This window comes from Protopterus annectens, chromosome 14.part0 (genome assembly GCF_019279795.1).
Source record: "Protopterus annectens isolate FY-2018-M chromosome 14.part0, PAN1.0, whole genome shotgun sequence".
In the NCBI taxonomy this organism is placed as follows: domain Eukaryota; kingdom Metazoa; phylum Chordata; order Ceratodontiformes; family Protopteridae; genus Protopterus; species Protopterus annectens.
Window position 1 is genome coordinate 800,873,494 of NC_056748.1, and position 18,203 is coordinate 800,891,696.

The window sequence follows — 18,203 nt, forward strand, 5'->3', positions numbered from 1 at the left end:
CGGGTAGAAGGGTTTAGGAAGTGGTTGTGCCTGTAGAGGAGACCTAACTTTTGGTGGATTTTTTTGATTGTAGAGTGATTGTGGGTTCTTCATCAATAATGATGTCAAGAAGCTTGGTGTTGGGAATAATTTCAAGGAGGGTGTTGCTTTGCCTCTGTTTGGTGAATGTGGATTTGTCAGTGGAGTTTTTGGTAGGGGAAAAACATTAGTTTGGTTTTATTTGCATTTATTTACATATTGAGCAGGTAGCTAAATACACCACTCTACTAGTGGCACAATTTCCCTTCTGAAATTTTATTTCACTTTTTAGTCTGTTACTCAGTGTTATACAAACTTCCTGGGCATTGTTGGCAGGCACCACATGGTCTTGTTCCGCACTCCGTGATTGTTGTTAAATGTATTTTATGCACCAGCAGAATTTGCTCCTGTCTTATGAACAAATCTAGGTCTTTCTCCTACCTTATCCAACACCTCATTGTTCACCCTAGATATATTCCAATTTTTTTTCATGGGCTTTTTTGATATTACTAGTCAAATGAATGTATCCAAGTGTGCATGCCTTTTTATACTGTTCTTTGATGACAAGTGGTATGCTGCTACTTTTTTCTAAACTCACACCCAGTAGTGGTTTAAACATACTACCCCATTTCTCATACACTTCCCTTGTTATTTCCAACAACCAATTTGCGGCGTATCCTCTCTCTCTTGAAACCTATCACAATTTTTTTTCAACTCTTCCCATACATCTTTTCTGTGTAATGTCATTATTGCAACTCTTATAGCCTGCCCTCTTACTATACTCTTTTTTTTTGTAATATAGGATGACTATTTCTGAAATGTAGATAAAAGTTGCAAAATGTGTTTTTTCTATACACTTTAGACTTAAAGCCATCATTGTAATGGGATATGTATGCATGTAAATAATAAATACTACTCTTGTCATAATGGTAGGTAAACTTTACAAATTCTCTTGTATTTCTTAGATATTGAAAAAGTCATCAACTTCCTCACATGTACATTTCCAGAGAACAAATATGTCATCCAAAAATCTTAAATACAATTTTATTCTATCCCAAAAGGGGCAATTGAACACTAATGTGTTCTCCAATCCCAAAAGTACTGTGTTTGCATACACGGGGGCACAGGCTGCCCCCATTGGCTACACCTTTGGTTTGCTGAAAATATTCTCCTTCAAAACAAATGAAGTTATTTTCCAAAATCAACCTCATAAGCTCACAAATGAGTGTTCTGTTCCTACTCCAGATCTGAATATTGAAACACAGCTTCCTCGAAAAAACCTAGTCCTTCCACCTTGAGAATCACAGTAAAAAGATCTTTTTTAGCTATGGTAAGGAAAACCAAGTCCTTTTCCCAGATTTCTTACTTAGAGACCTAAAAATTCCCATAAATCTCAGACCAAATTAGGTAGTTTCTTAACTAAATGTTGTACCCAGGAGTCCAGTAGTACTGCTAGGGGGTGTATCTTTGAACCCCTTGCCACCACAGTGGGCTTGAATGGTAGTTTCTCTACATTCTTGTGAATTTTGGGAATTCCAAACAAAATTGGAATGATAGGATCCTTTCTATATAAAAAGTTGTACAATTCTACATCTATTCTCTCATTTAATAAGTATTCTTTCAGGTATGAATCTATTCGTGAATAAGATATGTTAATCTGATTCCTACAAACTACTGTATAAGTTTCTTCATCAAACGATAGCTTCTGCATCTCATTTATATAATCCATTGTTTAAAATAATACCGTTCCTCCTTCTTTATCTGGAGTCATGATATGTAAAGTTTCATCCTTCCTAAATTCCGTCAGTAGTTCATACTCCTTTTTAGTAAGATTCCACATAACTTTTCTATCATTCTCATGAATTTTGTATATATTCTCCATAACGAATTTTTCAAATGTATCCAACAAAGGATGTACTACCTTCCACGGTGGTGCAGCGGTAGCATTGTTGCTTCACAGCAAGAGGTTCTCCCATTCGATTCTCAGCTAGTGTGCAGGGAGTGCCTTCTTTGTGGAGTCTGCATGTCCTCCCCGCGGGTCGAGTGGCATTCCGAAAGACATGCGTGAATGGTTGTGCCTTCGTTGAAGGTTGGGCATCGAGCTGGCAACTCGGCACAGTGAAAATCTACTGCCAATCATTAGCAGACCAGAGTTCTGCTGTGGCGACCCCTAACCGGGAAAAGCCGAAAGACAACAACATCCAACAAAGGATGTAGAGGTAGATTAAATGTACTGTTTTTTTCTAGGTATTGCTAAATTAACCTATTAGCTTCTAACATCCTTATACCCGCGGTGGTGGTGCTGTGGTAGCGTTGTCGCCTCACAGTAAGACGCTGTCCGGTTCGATTCTCAGCTAGAGCATCTTCTGCGTGGAGCCATGTGTGAATGGGCGTACCTTTGTTGAAGGTTGTGCGTTAGGCCTGGCAAGCCGGTATGTAAAAATCAACTGCTAATCATTAGCGGACGGGAGTTCCGCTGTGGCGACCCCTAGCCGGGAAAAGCCGAAAGACACAAACAAACCTTCTAACATCCTTGAATTTTGCTGTGAGAAATATATATATATATATATATATATATATATATATATATATATATATATATATATATATATATATATATATATATATATTTGCACGCATAGTGACACATGCAAGCAAATACTTTTATGTAGAACAAAAAAAAAGTTGATGTTCTGACTGAAATCACTTTCACAGTTTTCCAAACGAGTGGGTTATCACCACTGATATCTGGCCATTGGACCAAAGCTTAACTTTCCGTAGACTGTACGTTTGACATGTGACCTCATCTGAAAATCATAGGGGTGTATAGGTGGATGTATGAGAGTAGATTCTTAGACTGTCATGCCACCAGCCCAAATGCATGTAATTTATGTGTCGAACTGATTGTCATTTGGTCATTGGTACTGTAGCTTATTTAAGCCAGGTAAGTGCCCTTTTGGAGAACTTTCCTTTTATTTACCTGTTTTGTTATTCTGTGTCTGTATTAAATGTCCAGTAGGAGGAGAGAGGTGCTAGTGCTGTAGGCAAATCCCATACTGCATACCCAGTGCCTCTTCTGCTCAGGTGTACAACATGACTACAAGGCCTGTTCCATCTATCAGTCCTTTGTTCCAAAGACTTTGTGATCTTGTTTACCTTTGGTTAACACTATCTTGGAGGCCCAACATCGGAAGCATTTGGCCCACTCCAAGATAACTGATTTCGCTTCATCACAGGAACCTCCACCCCTCAAGAAAAAAATCAGAATGCCAAGGATGGAAACTCAGTGTACCTTTTCTGATTCTGACACACTCACTGAGGTTCCAAACTAGTGGTGTGTTCTACTTCACCTCCATTGGCGTCTAACAAGACCCCGATAGAGGCCAGTATGGCATCAGAGGTCCTTTTGACTGAGGAATCTACTTCCACAGATAAAGGTGAACCATGTATCTTAATATCAGAGGACCTGGAAAGCATCCCACAGATTCTAGTTAAGGAAGAGATCCCATGTAAGTTAATAGAGGTATGTTGCGGTCTGACCTCAACACCTGGTGCAGGCAGACATCATACCAAAAAAGGAAACCACAAAAAATAAGCATGTCTGTTCACCTCCCCAATCTAGAGAGAAGAAATGAATGGACTTCTCTGAAGGCCTGCTCAAGGTTGTTATGGTCTTGAAACCTCCTTAGTTTTTTGCCCATCCTCCTCCTCCCACACCCCCATAAAATTACTGTGGATTCATCTTCTGAAGACAAAGATGCCTCTGAGTGAACATTTTCTGTCATATTCCTTTTAAGTACATTTCCCTAACCAAATCCCTTCTGATGATGTATACTCCATTTAACATGACTGTCCTGTTGAAGAAGCCTCATTTGGAGAGACAATTACAAACATGATGGAAACATTTTGAGTGGGAAACTAGACAGATTTCAGAAGTACAGGAAAGATACTACAGCCTCTTGGAAATGGGTCCTCCAGCCCATTCACTTTTTCCTCGAGTTCTGGATGGTTTGCATTCTTCCTTGGTTTCCCCTGATTTGCAGCTTCCTGCCCCCCAAAAGATCAGACAGGCTTTATAAAGTTCCTGATGAATTTAAGTTCTTGCACAAGAGTCCAGTGGCAGACCCCCTCTGCAGTCTTTCTCTTCTGATAAACTTCTAAGCTTCTTCTCAGTGCCTTTGCCCCTTCTTCAGACAGGCAGTGGGGCTATGGATAGATGGGGGAAAGGGTTTATACGTCTACGCTGGCATTCATGACTATTCATTTTTATACCCAGATGATCAAGTACCTTTTCTATTCTTGACTCCATAAGCAAGGTAAAGTTGGAACTACAGGGGACAGAGTCCACACAGCAAATCTTGTTTAATAAGACTACTCAGATAGTCAGACACAGTATAAAATGTATTTATGATGCTGTAGAGGCCTCTCCTAGAGCAGCTGCAACTAGCTGTGTTATTCACAGGTATGCATGGCTGCTCAACCACTACATGCCAAAAGACTTCAAAATCAGGCTTATTGATTCTTCTTTGGCAAAGACCTTTTGTTTGAGCCACAAGCTTTTAGCTTATTAAAAAGCTATGTAAGAGCAAGACAAGATCGTGAAAGACTGCAGGCTAGGTTGGAGCACTGTTACCCCAAAGAGGGGGCTTTTCAGGACTGATAAAGGAGGTACTCAGTAGGTGGATATTTCTGCTGTTTTTTCTGGTGGTTTAATAGGTCACAGTTCACTAGCAGTATTTCTTAGACCAGAAAAGTACTGTGGGTGAGGAGGACTACACTAATGAGCTACAGCTGTATCTAAGGGAAAATTTGTCGAATTTACCTGTCCGTCTATGGCTCACAATTGCGCAGCAGTGCTGCACAATGCTCTGCACAATGCGCAAACAAGCAGAAACCTGCTGAAACACGTGGTTTAAGTACCAGAAGCTAAATACTTTGAAAAAGGACCACTGAGGATGCTTACTCCAAGCACTAGACCAACCACCCTTCACCAGACAGGTTCCATTTGGCACACTTCTCAAACTAGAGTGCAGAAGGGCCCTTTCCAATCAAAGATGGCCTGGAAAATGTGCTCAGAACAAACGGCCACTACAAATAGACCCAGTTGCAGCAAAACTTTATCTGGATTATGCTACAGTACTAGCTACACTACTTGGCTGGAAACACTAGAAAAATGTGTAACACAGCAGAAGAATAGCAGCGAGGCACTAAAAAACATTTTAAACCGCAACTAAAAATAAAAGAGACTCTAAAGGATGTTTTAAACAGCAAACAAATCATTTTAACACTGCTTGGTGGGAAAAACCAGAACAAGCAGAATAGATAGCTTTGCAACAGTGAAAAGTACCAGCAAATACTTAAACAGAGAGAATAGCAAAAGGAGCTTTACAAACAGCAAAACAGTAATAAAGTATGATTTGACAGGGACAGTAAGGCAGACAGCTGCAGTACAAATAATGCACAGTATTAAGTATTTAAGTAGGCGGCAGACAGTAAAAAGCACAGTAAATAGTATAATCAAGCAAAAAAACAGGCAGCTTATGGTTTTTGGGAAGTTCAGAAGCCTTTAGTCTGGTATCTCAGGTCAAAGTTTTGGCTGGTAACCCACCTCAGTTCTGCTCGGTGTAAACAAAATAATAGTGTACTATACAGCACAGTACACTAATGATGCACCATACAAATTTATGCACGTAGTGTGTGCGGACAGAATGTATTTAGTAGTTATAATTCCACCGCTGCTATTGAGTGCAGTATTAATAGACTTGCATGTAATGTACTCTACAAGTTTTGAAAACAGTGCAGCTGTGCACCACACTGTACACAGCTCTAGTGTCTGACTCCACTGCAAATATAAGATTGTTTGGGATAATATGCATTTTATCAAGGAAGGGCTGCCTTTAGATGATCTACAGCTTTGCATACCATGCAGAACTGCATAATTATTGAGGAAATCTACATTAGGAATCCTGTTTGTCATATTTTGCAATTTATTTCTTTGCATTTTTAGTTTAATTTTTGTGAAAACCTCCGTTTTGCTTCCATTTCTTATTATGCTTCTTTGATAGGTGGCACAGCTGTTAGTATTTGCTTTTTAAAATAGCTTCTTCTGTTTAAATAATATCTTCGGTATTTATCTTATTAAAACTGTTTTAACATCAGTTTGTAGAGCTGTACAAAGCAACATGTAGACATAGTTTCTTAGCTTAATCATAACTCATGATGCTCACTTTTTTCTAACACAAGACACCTGTTAGGATAGTATTACAGATTGATGTGGTGTGCAGGAGTGGGGGGGGGGGGTTGGCCCAGTGGTTAAGGTGGTTGCCTTACAAACACAAGGTGCAGAGTTTGAGTCTCTCAAGGGATAATTGTTTAGGCTTACAATAGCTCACAAGGGCAGTTAGCCTAGTACTAACCTATGAACTTATGATTTTCCGGTGATTAAAAAGTAATGTTTCATAGAAATCTTGAAAAAGAAATGTAGACCAAGTAATTACAGAAAATAAAAAGTGGAGTGGTGTGCAGAACTCCATTTTCTCTCTTTTAGCACTTTAAAAATTGTGTGATGATGATGGTAGTTGTGAAGAGGTCCTAACTGTGTGAAATTTCTGCAGTGTATATTACCAGCGTTCACTTTGGTTTGTATTTCTAGGGGTAGACTTTTACATGGACGACACTTTACATACAAGAGCATCACAGGTGACACTGCAATCACATTTGTGTCTACAGGAGTAGAAGGAGCTTTTGCCACAGAGGAGCATCCTTATGCAGCACATGGGCCATGGTTACAGGTATGTAGTCTTACAAAACCTTCAAATGCAGCAGATTTTTGTTTCGTTATTAACAAGCAAATTGGCTTTTTTGTTAAAAAGTAGATGGCCTCATTTAGTTTTGTTTCTGTAATGAAAAATCATTTTACATGTACCAGCAAAAACACAGAATCCGATGTCTATTTCATTATGCATCACGACTGGGTCTTCAGAGCCATCCTCTGATCCGACTCGGCCATTTCTTCCAGACGTATGATCTGAGCCTCAAAACTCCTCCCTCTCCCATAATGCCTCACGCCTTCTCAAACCCCCCCCCCAGATCTCGTTTGCCACTTTTCAGCACAGACGCGATTACGCAAGCCTCTGCTACAGATAAGTGGTTTCTCTTTGATTCTTAATATTCCGAGCTTTTACCTTCTCTTTCTCAGTTTTTCCTAGCTGTACTTTGTCAGATTTTGCTTTGTACCTTCCCTCCCTTCTTAGGCAGTTGTCTTTTTTGAAGTTAGTCGCTGGCGTTAGGGCTGTTTCCTGCCTCGTTAGTCTTCTCTACTTAACTGCTTCCTTCAAACTTCTTTCCTTTTATATACATAAAAAGACTTTCCTCATATGTTTAATTTGTTAACTTTATCCTAGAATAGAGTTAGTGTGTGTGAGTACTGTATGTGCATGTGTGACCCTCTTTCAGCATGTTGGACAAACCCTCTGGTTTCAAAAAGTGTGCTTCTTGTGGTCATAATAATACCCAATCAGATGTCCACAAGAGGTGTGTGTGTTGTCTTAGGCCAGGGCACTTGGAGGTCCCGTGCGATATTTGCTTGGCCTTCAGTCTCAGAACTCTTGTTGAACAGTGAAACAAGCTGATCTTAAGAGGCCTGCTTCTGTCCTCTGGAGCTCAAATGCTCATCCCTAAGAAGTGTGCCTCTTCAGTTACCCCAGGGTCAATGACTTCTGTTCCTGAAAAGCGCAAAAAGTTGTTGTATCTGTCGTGTTCGGATGCCTCGTGTTCTCACGTCTCTCCAAATCCGAGAAGTTCTTTGGATCCAGTAGAGCTGGCGCTGGCCAAGACTTCTGCACTGTTGGATCCTCAGCTCTCGGGTCCAAGCAGTCTGTCGGATCCTTTGAAGTAGTATGGATCCAAAGTTCCTTGTCTCCTGAGCAAACCTCTTTGTGTCAGACACGCCCAGATTGGAGTTCACAGAGCTATCATCCTCTTCAGAGTAAATCTCCCTCCCCTGCCCCGACCATCTGGACCAGTCTGTCTCTGGTCAGGTCCACACGTTCCTGGGTCTCCTCTGGATCCTCTCAGCCATCTCACTCCAACATGGACAGGATGATGCGAAGTTTTCTCAAAGCCCAGATCCAGCTTGGGTTCTTGCCTTCTCCGACTCGTGCTGGAGCTGTGAAAATACCAACCCTGATACTGCAACCTTCTCCCCCAGTCTGACCCTCGGTTTCGGAGTTGCAAGACCTGGCTTTTCCGATTAGACCAGAGTGCGGAATGCATCTTTCTTTGACTCTGGTAGTGTCCCAGACTAGCTCGGCTCCAATACCTTTGAAGCAGGTCCTGGACCTGAGATGTCCACGCTGGGTCCTTGGGGTTGGTGTTGGCTTCATTTTCAGAGTCGTCCCTTCCCCTGGGGACCTACGCTCTTGAGAGTTCAGGTCCAGTGCCTTTTGGAGGTGTCTGATCATGGGTGGCCTTGTCCTTCCCTCTTTTGGCAGCTTTGGCTCCTGGGTTGGGAAGTCAGCCCTTCCCGGCTTCATCTGCCTTCCAGGTTGCAGAGAGGGCTTTCTCCACACTGCAAGATGTGGTCCCTCTTCCACCAGGTCTTAGAAATCCTCCTCTGATTAGAACTTTGCTCACATCCATTCTGTCCCCAGTTAGACCCTCCAGGAGAGCCTCCAGACTGCTTCTCAAAAAGAGGACCGCCTGTCTTCAAGTCTTCATCCGAGTATCCCGCAGAAGAGGCTCCTCAGAAGTGATGGCGCTAGAGAAAGCACCTAGACTCCCCTTTGGAGTCGTTGGCAGAGGACACTGATTTCGATGAGGGGGAAGGGTCCCCCAGATCTCACCTGAAAATATCTTCTTTGGGATGTCCTGGAAATACTGAAACAAATGGATGGCTGGATGTCCCATCCCCCTTCCTCTGAGGAGTCAGTGTTGCTTGGAGGCCTTCAGGATGGGCCCATCTATGTCCTGGGTGACACAACTGGCAGGCAAGCTCACTGACCTTATCACCCGCCAGACTTGGAAGGAGCCTGACACCATGGAGCCCATCCTCATACGGGAGAAATACTTTAGTCCCCCAGTGACCCCCCATTCTGGAGTAAATGTTTCCCAGTTGATGTCATTGTGGTGTTGGCAGCCACTAGGAAGGAGCTAGCTGAGCAGAGCTCCACTGTCCATCCCCCAAACAGAGTCTCGGGCTTTGGACAGACATGAGAAGCGTATGTATGCCTCAGCCACCTTTACACTGAGAGCATTAAATTACTTGGCACACATTACGTACCTCCAGAAAGACCTGATTGTGGAAATCACGACACCTCTGGTGCAGTCATTGTCGGTGGAGGACCTCTCTGATGCAGTCATTGTCGGTGGAGGACCTCAAGAAGTTATCTCCCCAACTGACCACTATGTCCTGCATCGCTAATTCCTCAAATTAGGTTAATTTCCCATGCTGTGGAAGGAACCTCTTGAGCAGCCTGTTCAGGCATACCCCTCAGGGGATGTGCCTGGTTGAGGCTGTGTGGGTTTGTGGACCCCTTTAAAGTGTCATTCATTAATGCCCCCTCTGACAGTCCTCCTTTGGGCCATCAGTGAAAGAGACTCTTACTTGCAGTGAACAGGAAGGTAAGACCCTATTTGCTGTAGGGATCAAGTTTTTCCCCCCAGTGGATCTTCTCCAGGAACCAACGGACTGGGAAGATGTGGTTCAGTAAGTCTCAAGGGTCTTTTCCAGATTCGCAGGATGAATCCTCTTCTAGAGGCAGAGGGAGAAGATTTATTGGTTGACATTGCCCCTGAGGGAGAGGGGGTCCACAGAACTAGGGCTTCAGAGAACCCTTCTCCAACAGGCCTCATCAGCACTACGGAGGCCATCGATGTGCCACCCAGTCAGAGGGAGAAAGGAAAGCCTTTTTAGAGGTTCAAAACCTTCTAGAAGAGAGTCATCCAGGTGTTCCCAATCAAACAGGAAGGATGCGGAGCTTAATCACTTCTTTTTGGTGCCAAAGAAAATAGGGCACCTTCGACCGATCTTGGATCTGAGCAGTCTGAATTTATTTTTAAAGAAATCAAAGTTCTGCATGGTTACAGTACAGTCCATTCTGCCACTTCTGCACAAGGACGATTGTAGGTGCTCTGTAGATCTCCAGGACGCATACTGTCGTATCAAAATAGACTGGCGTTCCAGGAGACATTTGCGCTTCGGACTGGGAGCCAATCATTACCAATTCAGAGTACTGCCCTTTGGTCTCACTGCTGCCCCCAAGTGTTCACCAAACGCATGGCAGTGGTTGCAGCCCACCTCTGTCTGTAAGGATTCCAGGTGTTTCCATACCTAGATCATTGACTGCTAACAGCATCTACAAGGCACCAACTACTTAAAATTATTCAGGTCATGTTACAACTTTTCAGTTGTGTGGGAGTTGCAGTGAATCTGGTGAAATCAAAGATAATCTGCTGTACAAAACAGAGTTCATAGGAACTTGATTGAACACAGCTACACAGTTAGCTGCACTACCTCCACAGAGGATAACTTCTTTGAGACAGCAAGTTCAGCTGTTGCTAGACACTTTGGCACCACCAGCCTCGGCTGGTTATCATTGTTCTATGGTCCATGTCAGCCGCCATTCTTCTGGTCCTGTTAGCAAGGTTCTTCATGCAAGTTCTCCAGTGGACCCTAGCAGTCCAGTGGTCTGTGCTGCTTCATCCATTTTCAGCCCCACTGCAGGTGTCCTCTCCAGTGGTGGATTCTTACAGATGACCTCCATCTCAGCAGTCCCTTCCTCCACCTATAGTCACAGTGACCACAGCCGCTTTCCTGTTGGAGTGTGGGGTATTTTCAGGGAAAGATGGTCCAAGGCACTTGGTCTATGACAGAGGCCAAATTGCACATAAATGTAGTGGAGATGAGGAGGGTGGATCTTCTGATGTTGCAAGCCTTTTAGGACTGCCTTCCTCTGGGAAAAATTGTAGTTCTTAGAAAATGTGTCGGTGGTTTGGTACATCAACAAGCCGGGGGAACCTGTTCATACCAGTGTGCAGGGAAGGCCATGAGGGTTTGGAAATGGATGATATCTTCAAACTGCTTTCTCATTGCAATGCATATTCAAGGGGAGTCCAACGTTCTGGTGGACAGACTGAGCAGATCGATCTTAAGTCCTCACAAGTGGTCCGTGAACCAGGCAGTGGCGAATTTTCATGTAGGGAAGGGCAACCACATTTTACATGCACCAGCAAAAACACAGGTTATTGCATGTATGTATATATCTGCACACACACACACACACACACACACACACACACACACACACACAATTTACATTTAAGTACTGATGAACTGTGTAAGTTAGAACTGTAAGATGGCCGGAGTAAAGAAACAGAGTTTCCCTTTAGAGGGGTATTAGGGATTGTGATAGTTTCTGTAGCGCTAGAATATTATTAATTCAGTTGTGCCTATAGTACTACATCTGTAATATTTAGAATGATGCTTACAGCGCCACTGTATTGAGAATCTCCTCGTTTCCATGTCTACAATCCACATAAGCACTTATTAGTTTTCTGCTGTCTTTATTGTGGTTGTTAAATATATGCACAAACTGGTTGTTAAATTCCTTTTATTTTGTACATGTCACAATACAAATTAAATGCTACACCTGCCATTAGAAGAAAGAAAAAGAGGGGAAAAATATATTTTTTTAACTAAAACCTTGCTCCAAAATGAATTTGATTTACTCAATAAATATGAAAGCAGTCCTTCACCATGCAGATCAGATGAGTCTCTGATTGAGCCTTGTCAGATTTCTCCTACATATGCGGCAAGAAAGTACCATTGTCACATTTTTTGGGGAGAAATAATTACTGTAGGTATCCACACCTTTGCAAATAAACTTTCCATTGCCACAGCATGAACTAAACGGACACCTGATGTCAGCATAGAAGCAACCAGAAGGAGGTGTTTGTTGCTTTTTTCCAAGCTTATGATTAGACATCTTCACTTTGTCTGGGTTGCCTTATAAGAGCCTATCCAGGTGTAGACCATTGTGACTAAAGCCTTGAACAAAGACTCCACTTTGCAGATGAACCTGACAGTCAGCTGCCATCGGCTCCTGTTCTCATTCATTAGGTTACTGAACCTGCTTTAGCCTCACTGGGTTCAACCTGACCTCACATCCTGGCCTGGTAAAGGATGCTAGTGCAATGTCATACTGTTGCCAGGATGTGTGCCTAAACCCCATCACCTCACAGCTTTGCGAGCTGTGCATGTGCACTTCCACTCATGAGCAGCCACCAGACCAATAGTCGTATTGCTTGAAGTATAGAGTTCATAAGGCTACTAATGATGCTATTGAGGCAGTCCTAGATTGCTTCCCTCCCACTAGCCTTGGCAAGCTGGCATTGGTCGCTCACTCCCATGTATCAACACCCATATTTCTAGTCAAACATGGATTGTCTGGGGCAGAGTATGAGGGTTATGTCCTTTTACACATTGGGGCCAAATTTGTATATCTTCTTTTTTGGCGTTGTGGTGGCAGGTTATCCTTCCTGTTGTAGTTTCCTTTGCAATTATTTCCCTTTGGTTTCCTCGGTGGGGAGTGCCCATTTTAGGCTGAGGAATTATTCCTTATGCTCTTTGTCCTTTCCTGTACAGAGGGCCAAGGTCACTTAGGCTAGGCAACATCAGCAGTGTATTCCTAGATTGTTGTTTGGCTGTGGTCCTTGAGGTGGTGAAGTTCTCCACTCATTTATACAGTTTAGTATCTGGTTTGTGGTTGAAACCGAAGCTCAGTGGGTGGACCTTTCCACAGATCACCATATCTGTTTCCTCAAGTAATGCCAATAAATGGAAGTAGCTTGCTTAGTAAGTCTAAAATCTCTGGACCATGTGGGCAGGGTTCACGGCACACCTGAGTAAGACCAAGGTTGCTGAGGCCCTCGTGTATGAGCTTGATTGTTGGTGCATAAAGTGGCCTCCTGTTTGGATGAGGGGTATGTAGCTTTGCTTTTTACTATTGATTACTTTTATGTTTTGAGTTTTTTTTTTTTTTTTTTTTTTGCTTCCAGGATTGGCCCCCAACAGCAGTTCTTATTCCTGTGAATGAGAACCTGTATTTAGTCTTTTGGTGCTTCCCCTCTGGCTTTTCTTGGGGGTTTACTGGTCCCCAGCCAGGATTAGGTCTCCATGAATTGCACAGTCAGGAAATAATTCTTTTCACATCTTGGTGGATAATGGTCCTCTTTCTGTCGGGTGGCTAAGTAGTGGTGAATTGTTTTGTTATGCCCTTTTTTGGGTTGGAGGGAGGGTCTGCCCTCTACTTGATGCAGTGTCTCATTATGGCATTGAGAGATGGCACAGTTTATCTCTGCTGTTAGACTCCATTTGGTGTTCAAAGGGGTCATGGATATGGTCTGTAACCTTGACCGCCACCGCAACTCTGCCTCTCCTGGCCTAGCTGGAAATGCTTACCTTTTTCAGGGTAACTGACATCTCCTTTATAGTGTCTTTCCAAGTTCCCTTCTCTAGGGCCATAACAGTGTTCCAGGTGTTTCTTTGGAGATCATTTGTGAAATAATGGGAAGCAGCATTCCTAGGTTTCAAGTAGATGTAGTAGTTCTCCATGTTAACAGAGTGATGCCTTAATGATACCTTATATTGTCACATTCACTCTTATGTGGTTGTCTGGGTTTGACGTAAAAGCCTGTTGCTGGGATTTACTTTTACTTTGGCAGTCTTTTGTCCTTGGCTGCGTTGAAGAGCAGCAGGCTTAAGACCTAGCTCCATATGATCAGGCAGTTCTATTAGAAGGGTTGCTTTCCATCCCATTTTGGCTATGTTTCTTGTTTAGCAGATTTGGACTGTTTTAGAGTTTTGCCTGTTTGTCTTGTGATGAGCATTTGTTTATTCATTGGTTAATGTTACTTAACTGGAGTTTTGTGAAAATCTGTTTTCATGAAACCTTCGTTCGCTGCTTTTTTTTTTTTTTTTTTTTTTGGTGCTGCATATCAGAGTAAAGCCATACTCATGGTTATAGCGTTCACTATTTTTTCTTGATATATTTGCTGTTATTTGAACCTTTTGGTGGTCAGTCTGTGCACTGATTTTATGTATGTTTGTGTGTGTGTGTATGTATCTATATCTATATGGTACCTATCAGTTGATCGAGTTTTCAGAAACTCGAAATTCATATCGGCAAGATGATATGATCAAATTTCTGAAAATTCGAAGCTTATGAATAGAAATCGCAGTACAATGAGGATCAGGAAATGTACCATTTTTGTCAATGTAGTGTGATGGAGCTGGTATATTTAATTTGCAGGGGGTGTGTGGGCGCAGGGAGGCAAAATGGGGGTGGATGGGAGTTTTATGTGGGGTTTTTTTTTAATGTTTGAGTTTTCAGAAATTCTATCATATCTTCTCGCCGATATGAATTTCAAGTTTCTGAAAATTCGATCAACTGACATAGATCCATAGGGGTGGATGGATGGGTGTGTGTGTGTGTGTGTGTGTGTGTGTGTGTGTGTGTGTGTGTGTGTGTGTATGTATGTATGTGTGTGTGTGTGTGGATATATACATAAACATGTATGTGTGTATATAGATATGTTTGTGTGTGGATATATAGATGCGTGTGTGTTCCTGATTTGCACAATACTGACTGACTAAGCATTTCTTCTGCACCAAGGATATGAACAGGAGCATTCATTAAACAATTAGTATGCACTAGTCCTTTGCTGTTAGAACCCACCTGACTTCAGTAAATCGAGTGTCAATCATAAACATAAATTTCTCACTGGTTTAGTATTTGATGGGCCGCAGTTAGTTTTCTCAAGATCTTATTCTTTATGCACAGAGACCTTTCTTTAAACCTGTTAGGTGAGCTGTGCAAGTTTAACAGAGTTTTAGTACAAACTCTTTAATAGTCTTAACAATTTGTTCTATAACTATTATGCAGTTATTTATTCACTAATACTTTTTACTTAATGTGCCTTGTCAGAGTGGGTTTACTTTATATTACCCACTCACACCAGTCTAGTAACCTGTGTTGCCTCAGTAGTTGTCTTAATCAGTCTGAATGAGTTTGGAATCCAAAAGGTATTCAGACTTAATTGCATGCATCGTCTTAGGTAGAAGTGCAAGGCATTTGAATCACAAGAACATTTATTTTCTCTCAGCACAGACCACTTTAGTACTTTCTTGAGTAAATGTAAGACTGTGTCTTACAAAGTAAAAGCTGCCAGTCAGACATAAAATTATTTAGATGTTAATATCAGTCTGATAATCCACATCCTAGTCAGCTCAGTGACTAGAGGGATAAAGACTTAACTATGAAAACAGCTACCTAGGTTCAATTAGTTGCTGGTCATTTGATGGTGCCAGGAAGGAGAATGGTTGGTGCCTATCGTGGTAGGGAGGAAGGAAAGTTTTTTCGGGGCGGGCTTTGCCTGCTAACTCTGGTGATGTGAGGTGAAGATCCTACATACACCAAAGACCTGAGTCAGTCTGAAAGAGGCATGCTCAGTGGCTTCTCAAGCCTCTGGTGGTAGCTCCTGTCATCCTGTAATGAGGGAGCTAGCATGCGTTAATACAGGTTTGCTTGTCAACACATGGGTGTGGGGTTAGGGCTGTACCTGAGAAATGCTGTCCATTACCAGGATGCCTGTGAGAGCATAAGCTCCCCCCCCCCATGTTTGCCTGGATGATGTTCCACATATAGGCTGTTGTGGATCTGTAAGGGAACAGATGACCCAGTGCATTTCTGGAGAATATCTGCGGTCAGGGGCAGAGGGAGAAAAAGATGGATTAAAAACGTATCCATTCCCAGATGTATAAACTGACAGCTTTTACTGAACATGAAATGGACCAGAGTCTAGTTTTCAGTACTCTGCTGTCTAACTCCATAAAATATGTCTGCTTGTGTGATGCACATCAGTTTCAAAATCTGGTCCAGAGGCTGCTTGTGGTACACACTGCTGAGCTGCAGCACCTCCATATGAAAAAAATATCTCCTTTAAAATTGTTACTGTTTGTTTGGAACTTGTGTTCTGGTTTCTGTTAAATATACTTACTTTCGTGTTTTTTTTTTTTAATTCAACCCTGCATTTAATTGTACGCATCAGTAGAAAGTAGGGTAGTTATATCTTATTATAGCTTCTTCTGCTGTTTAAGGCAGGGCCAAAAATGCACTTCTTTGTAGGCTGATTGGGCCTCTAGAAAAAACAAGTAGACATTCCCTTATGGTTCAGGCTGCATCAGGGTCATCTTGAATGAAACTGAAAGGAAAGCAGTTGTAAATGGCCTCTGGTAGGAAAGAGCTCAGGGATTTTTTTTCTATTGTTCATTGTGTCTGTAGGACAGTGTGAATGTTCTATGTAGAGAATTTTAAAATTGTAGCTGCATGTGTGTGTTTAGAGGTGGGGCTGCAGTGGGTTGCACTGTATGTTTGACAAAAACAAGCTGAAATACATTACTTTGTCCTTTACTTATTTGTTGGATCTCACACATATTAAGTGCACAGTCAGTGAAGTGACTACAGTTGGAAGGGTGTGTGTGCGTGTTCTTACAAATGAGATTATATGGGGTTATACTAGATGCATCTGAAATGTATTACCATGGCCATTATTTATGCATTTATTCTTTTGATTGCAGACATGTGAGGTGTACATTATGTTGTAATTGGGAACATAAAGGCAGTCTGTCAATGAAATTGATTTAACCCTTGTCATACAGGTTAAATAGTCATTGATATGTTGCGTCAGAGATAGTTTGAGATATACAAGCAGGAATACATTACTGTGATCATTCTTTTTTTTTTTTTTTTTTTTTTTACTGGATTACAGTCGAACATCTGAGGTGTTTGCACTCAGTAAGGTTTCTGTAACAAGTGGGTACTGAGGCAGTCTGTGGATGAATGACTAACCCTAGCTGTTGTCTGATCACAGTTATACATTCAGTGACTTCCCATAGTATGCCCTCATCCATTAATTTGCTTCTTGTAGCCCCACTGCCCCTTCTTTTGAAGTCACTAGCTGGAACTGCTGAAGTCTGACCGTCAGGTTTATTGCATTAAATACGGTTAATTCATTTCTTTATTCTGCTCAGTAAATCACTTAGAAATTTTAGTAAATAATCAGTTCTGTGTCAAAAATTCTAGTGATAATAGTGCATTTCTATAATGTCTATAGGTTCATAGGTAGGTACTAGGCTATCTGCCCGAAGGCATTTATAAGCCTAGCCGGAATGTGTTGGCTTTCGCCCCCCTGTTAAATTAGATCCCTGTGCCTCTGTCCAGCAGAGTCATTGAAGTGATCCCCAGGGTAAACTTTCTGTTTCCCAGCCACTCGTCAAGGTTTCTCTTGGAGTGTTAGTGAGGAGCTCTGCCTAATGTAGATTGGAATCTTGTTCCAGAGCATGGGAAGTCTCTGGGACAGGAATCTGTCCCTCCAGCACGTCCTATTTATTGTTGTGGTGAGGTTTAGATCCCTAGAGCATCTGGCTCGAGGGGATATGGTTTTCTTTAGGTGGAGCATGTCCATCAATTCTGGGTTGGACATGGCCTTGTATGTCACGCATAGATCACCTCTGAGTAGGCGGTATACAACCGAGTACAGCTGGAGTTTCTTCAGTCAAGCTGCATAGGGCATCTGTTTGAGGCCAGTGATCCTCTTGGTGAGGTACTTCTGTGGTCTTTTCAGCTGTTGCAGGTGTCTTGTAAGGTACATCTCAAATGGGGTGTTGTACTCTATGATGGGTCTGATGAGTGATGCGTAGAGGGGCACAATGACCTCTTTTGATCTGGATGCAAACCCTTTTGTGATTAGGTGGGCCACATAGAAGGATTTTCTAACCACTTTGGCAATGTGATTATCAAAGGAGAGATTACTATCTACTTGGGTCCCCAGATTCCTTATTACGTCTTCCGTATTTAGGGTGCTACCACCTGTGTGGTAGTTTGTGGGTACTTTGTTTTTCCAAAAGGGATGACTATGCACTTTTTGGCATTTAGCTTGAGGCCATGGTTTTGACACCAGGTATCCGTCTCAGTGAGACCCTTTTGGAGGATGTCTGTGTCAGCCAGAGAGTCAGTTATAGCCCCTAATTTGCAGTCGTCTGCGAACTTGGTCAGCCGTAGACCTCCTGTGCTTGCCTGTACCTCTGAGAAGTATATGCTGAACAGGAGGGTTCCTAGGGCTGAGCC

General features: G+C 42.3%; 1 protein-coding gene across 1 annotated transcript in view; it reads left to right on the top strand.

The window, feature by feature from the left end:
• The window catches only part of SUFU (SUFU negative regulator of hedgehog signaling), a 1,639,861-nt gene that overhangs the window by 1,386,278 nt on the left and 235,380 nt on the right, over positions 1–18,203 (top strand). The window contains exon 10 of the mRNA XM_044056544.1: positions 6,671–6,809. Coding sequence (XP_043912479.1) covers positions 6,671–6,809 — 139 coding nt within the window. The remainder of the gene's footprint in view (positions 1–6,670; positions 6,810–18,203) is intronic.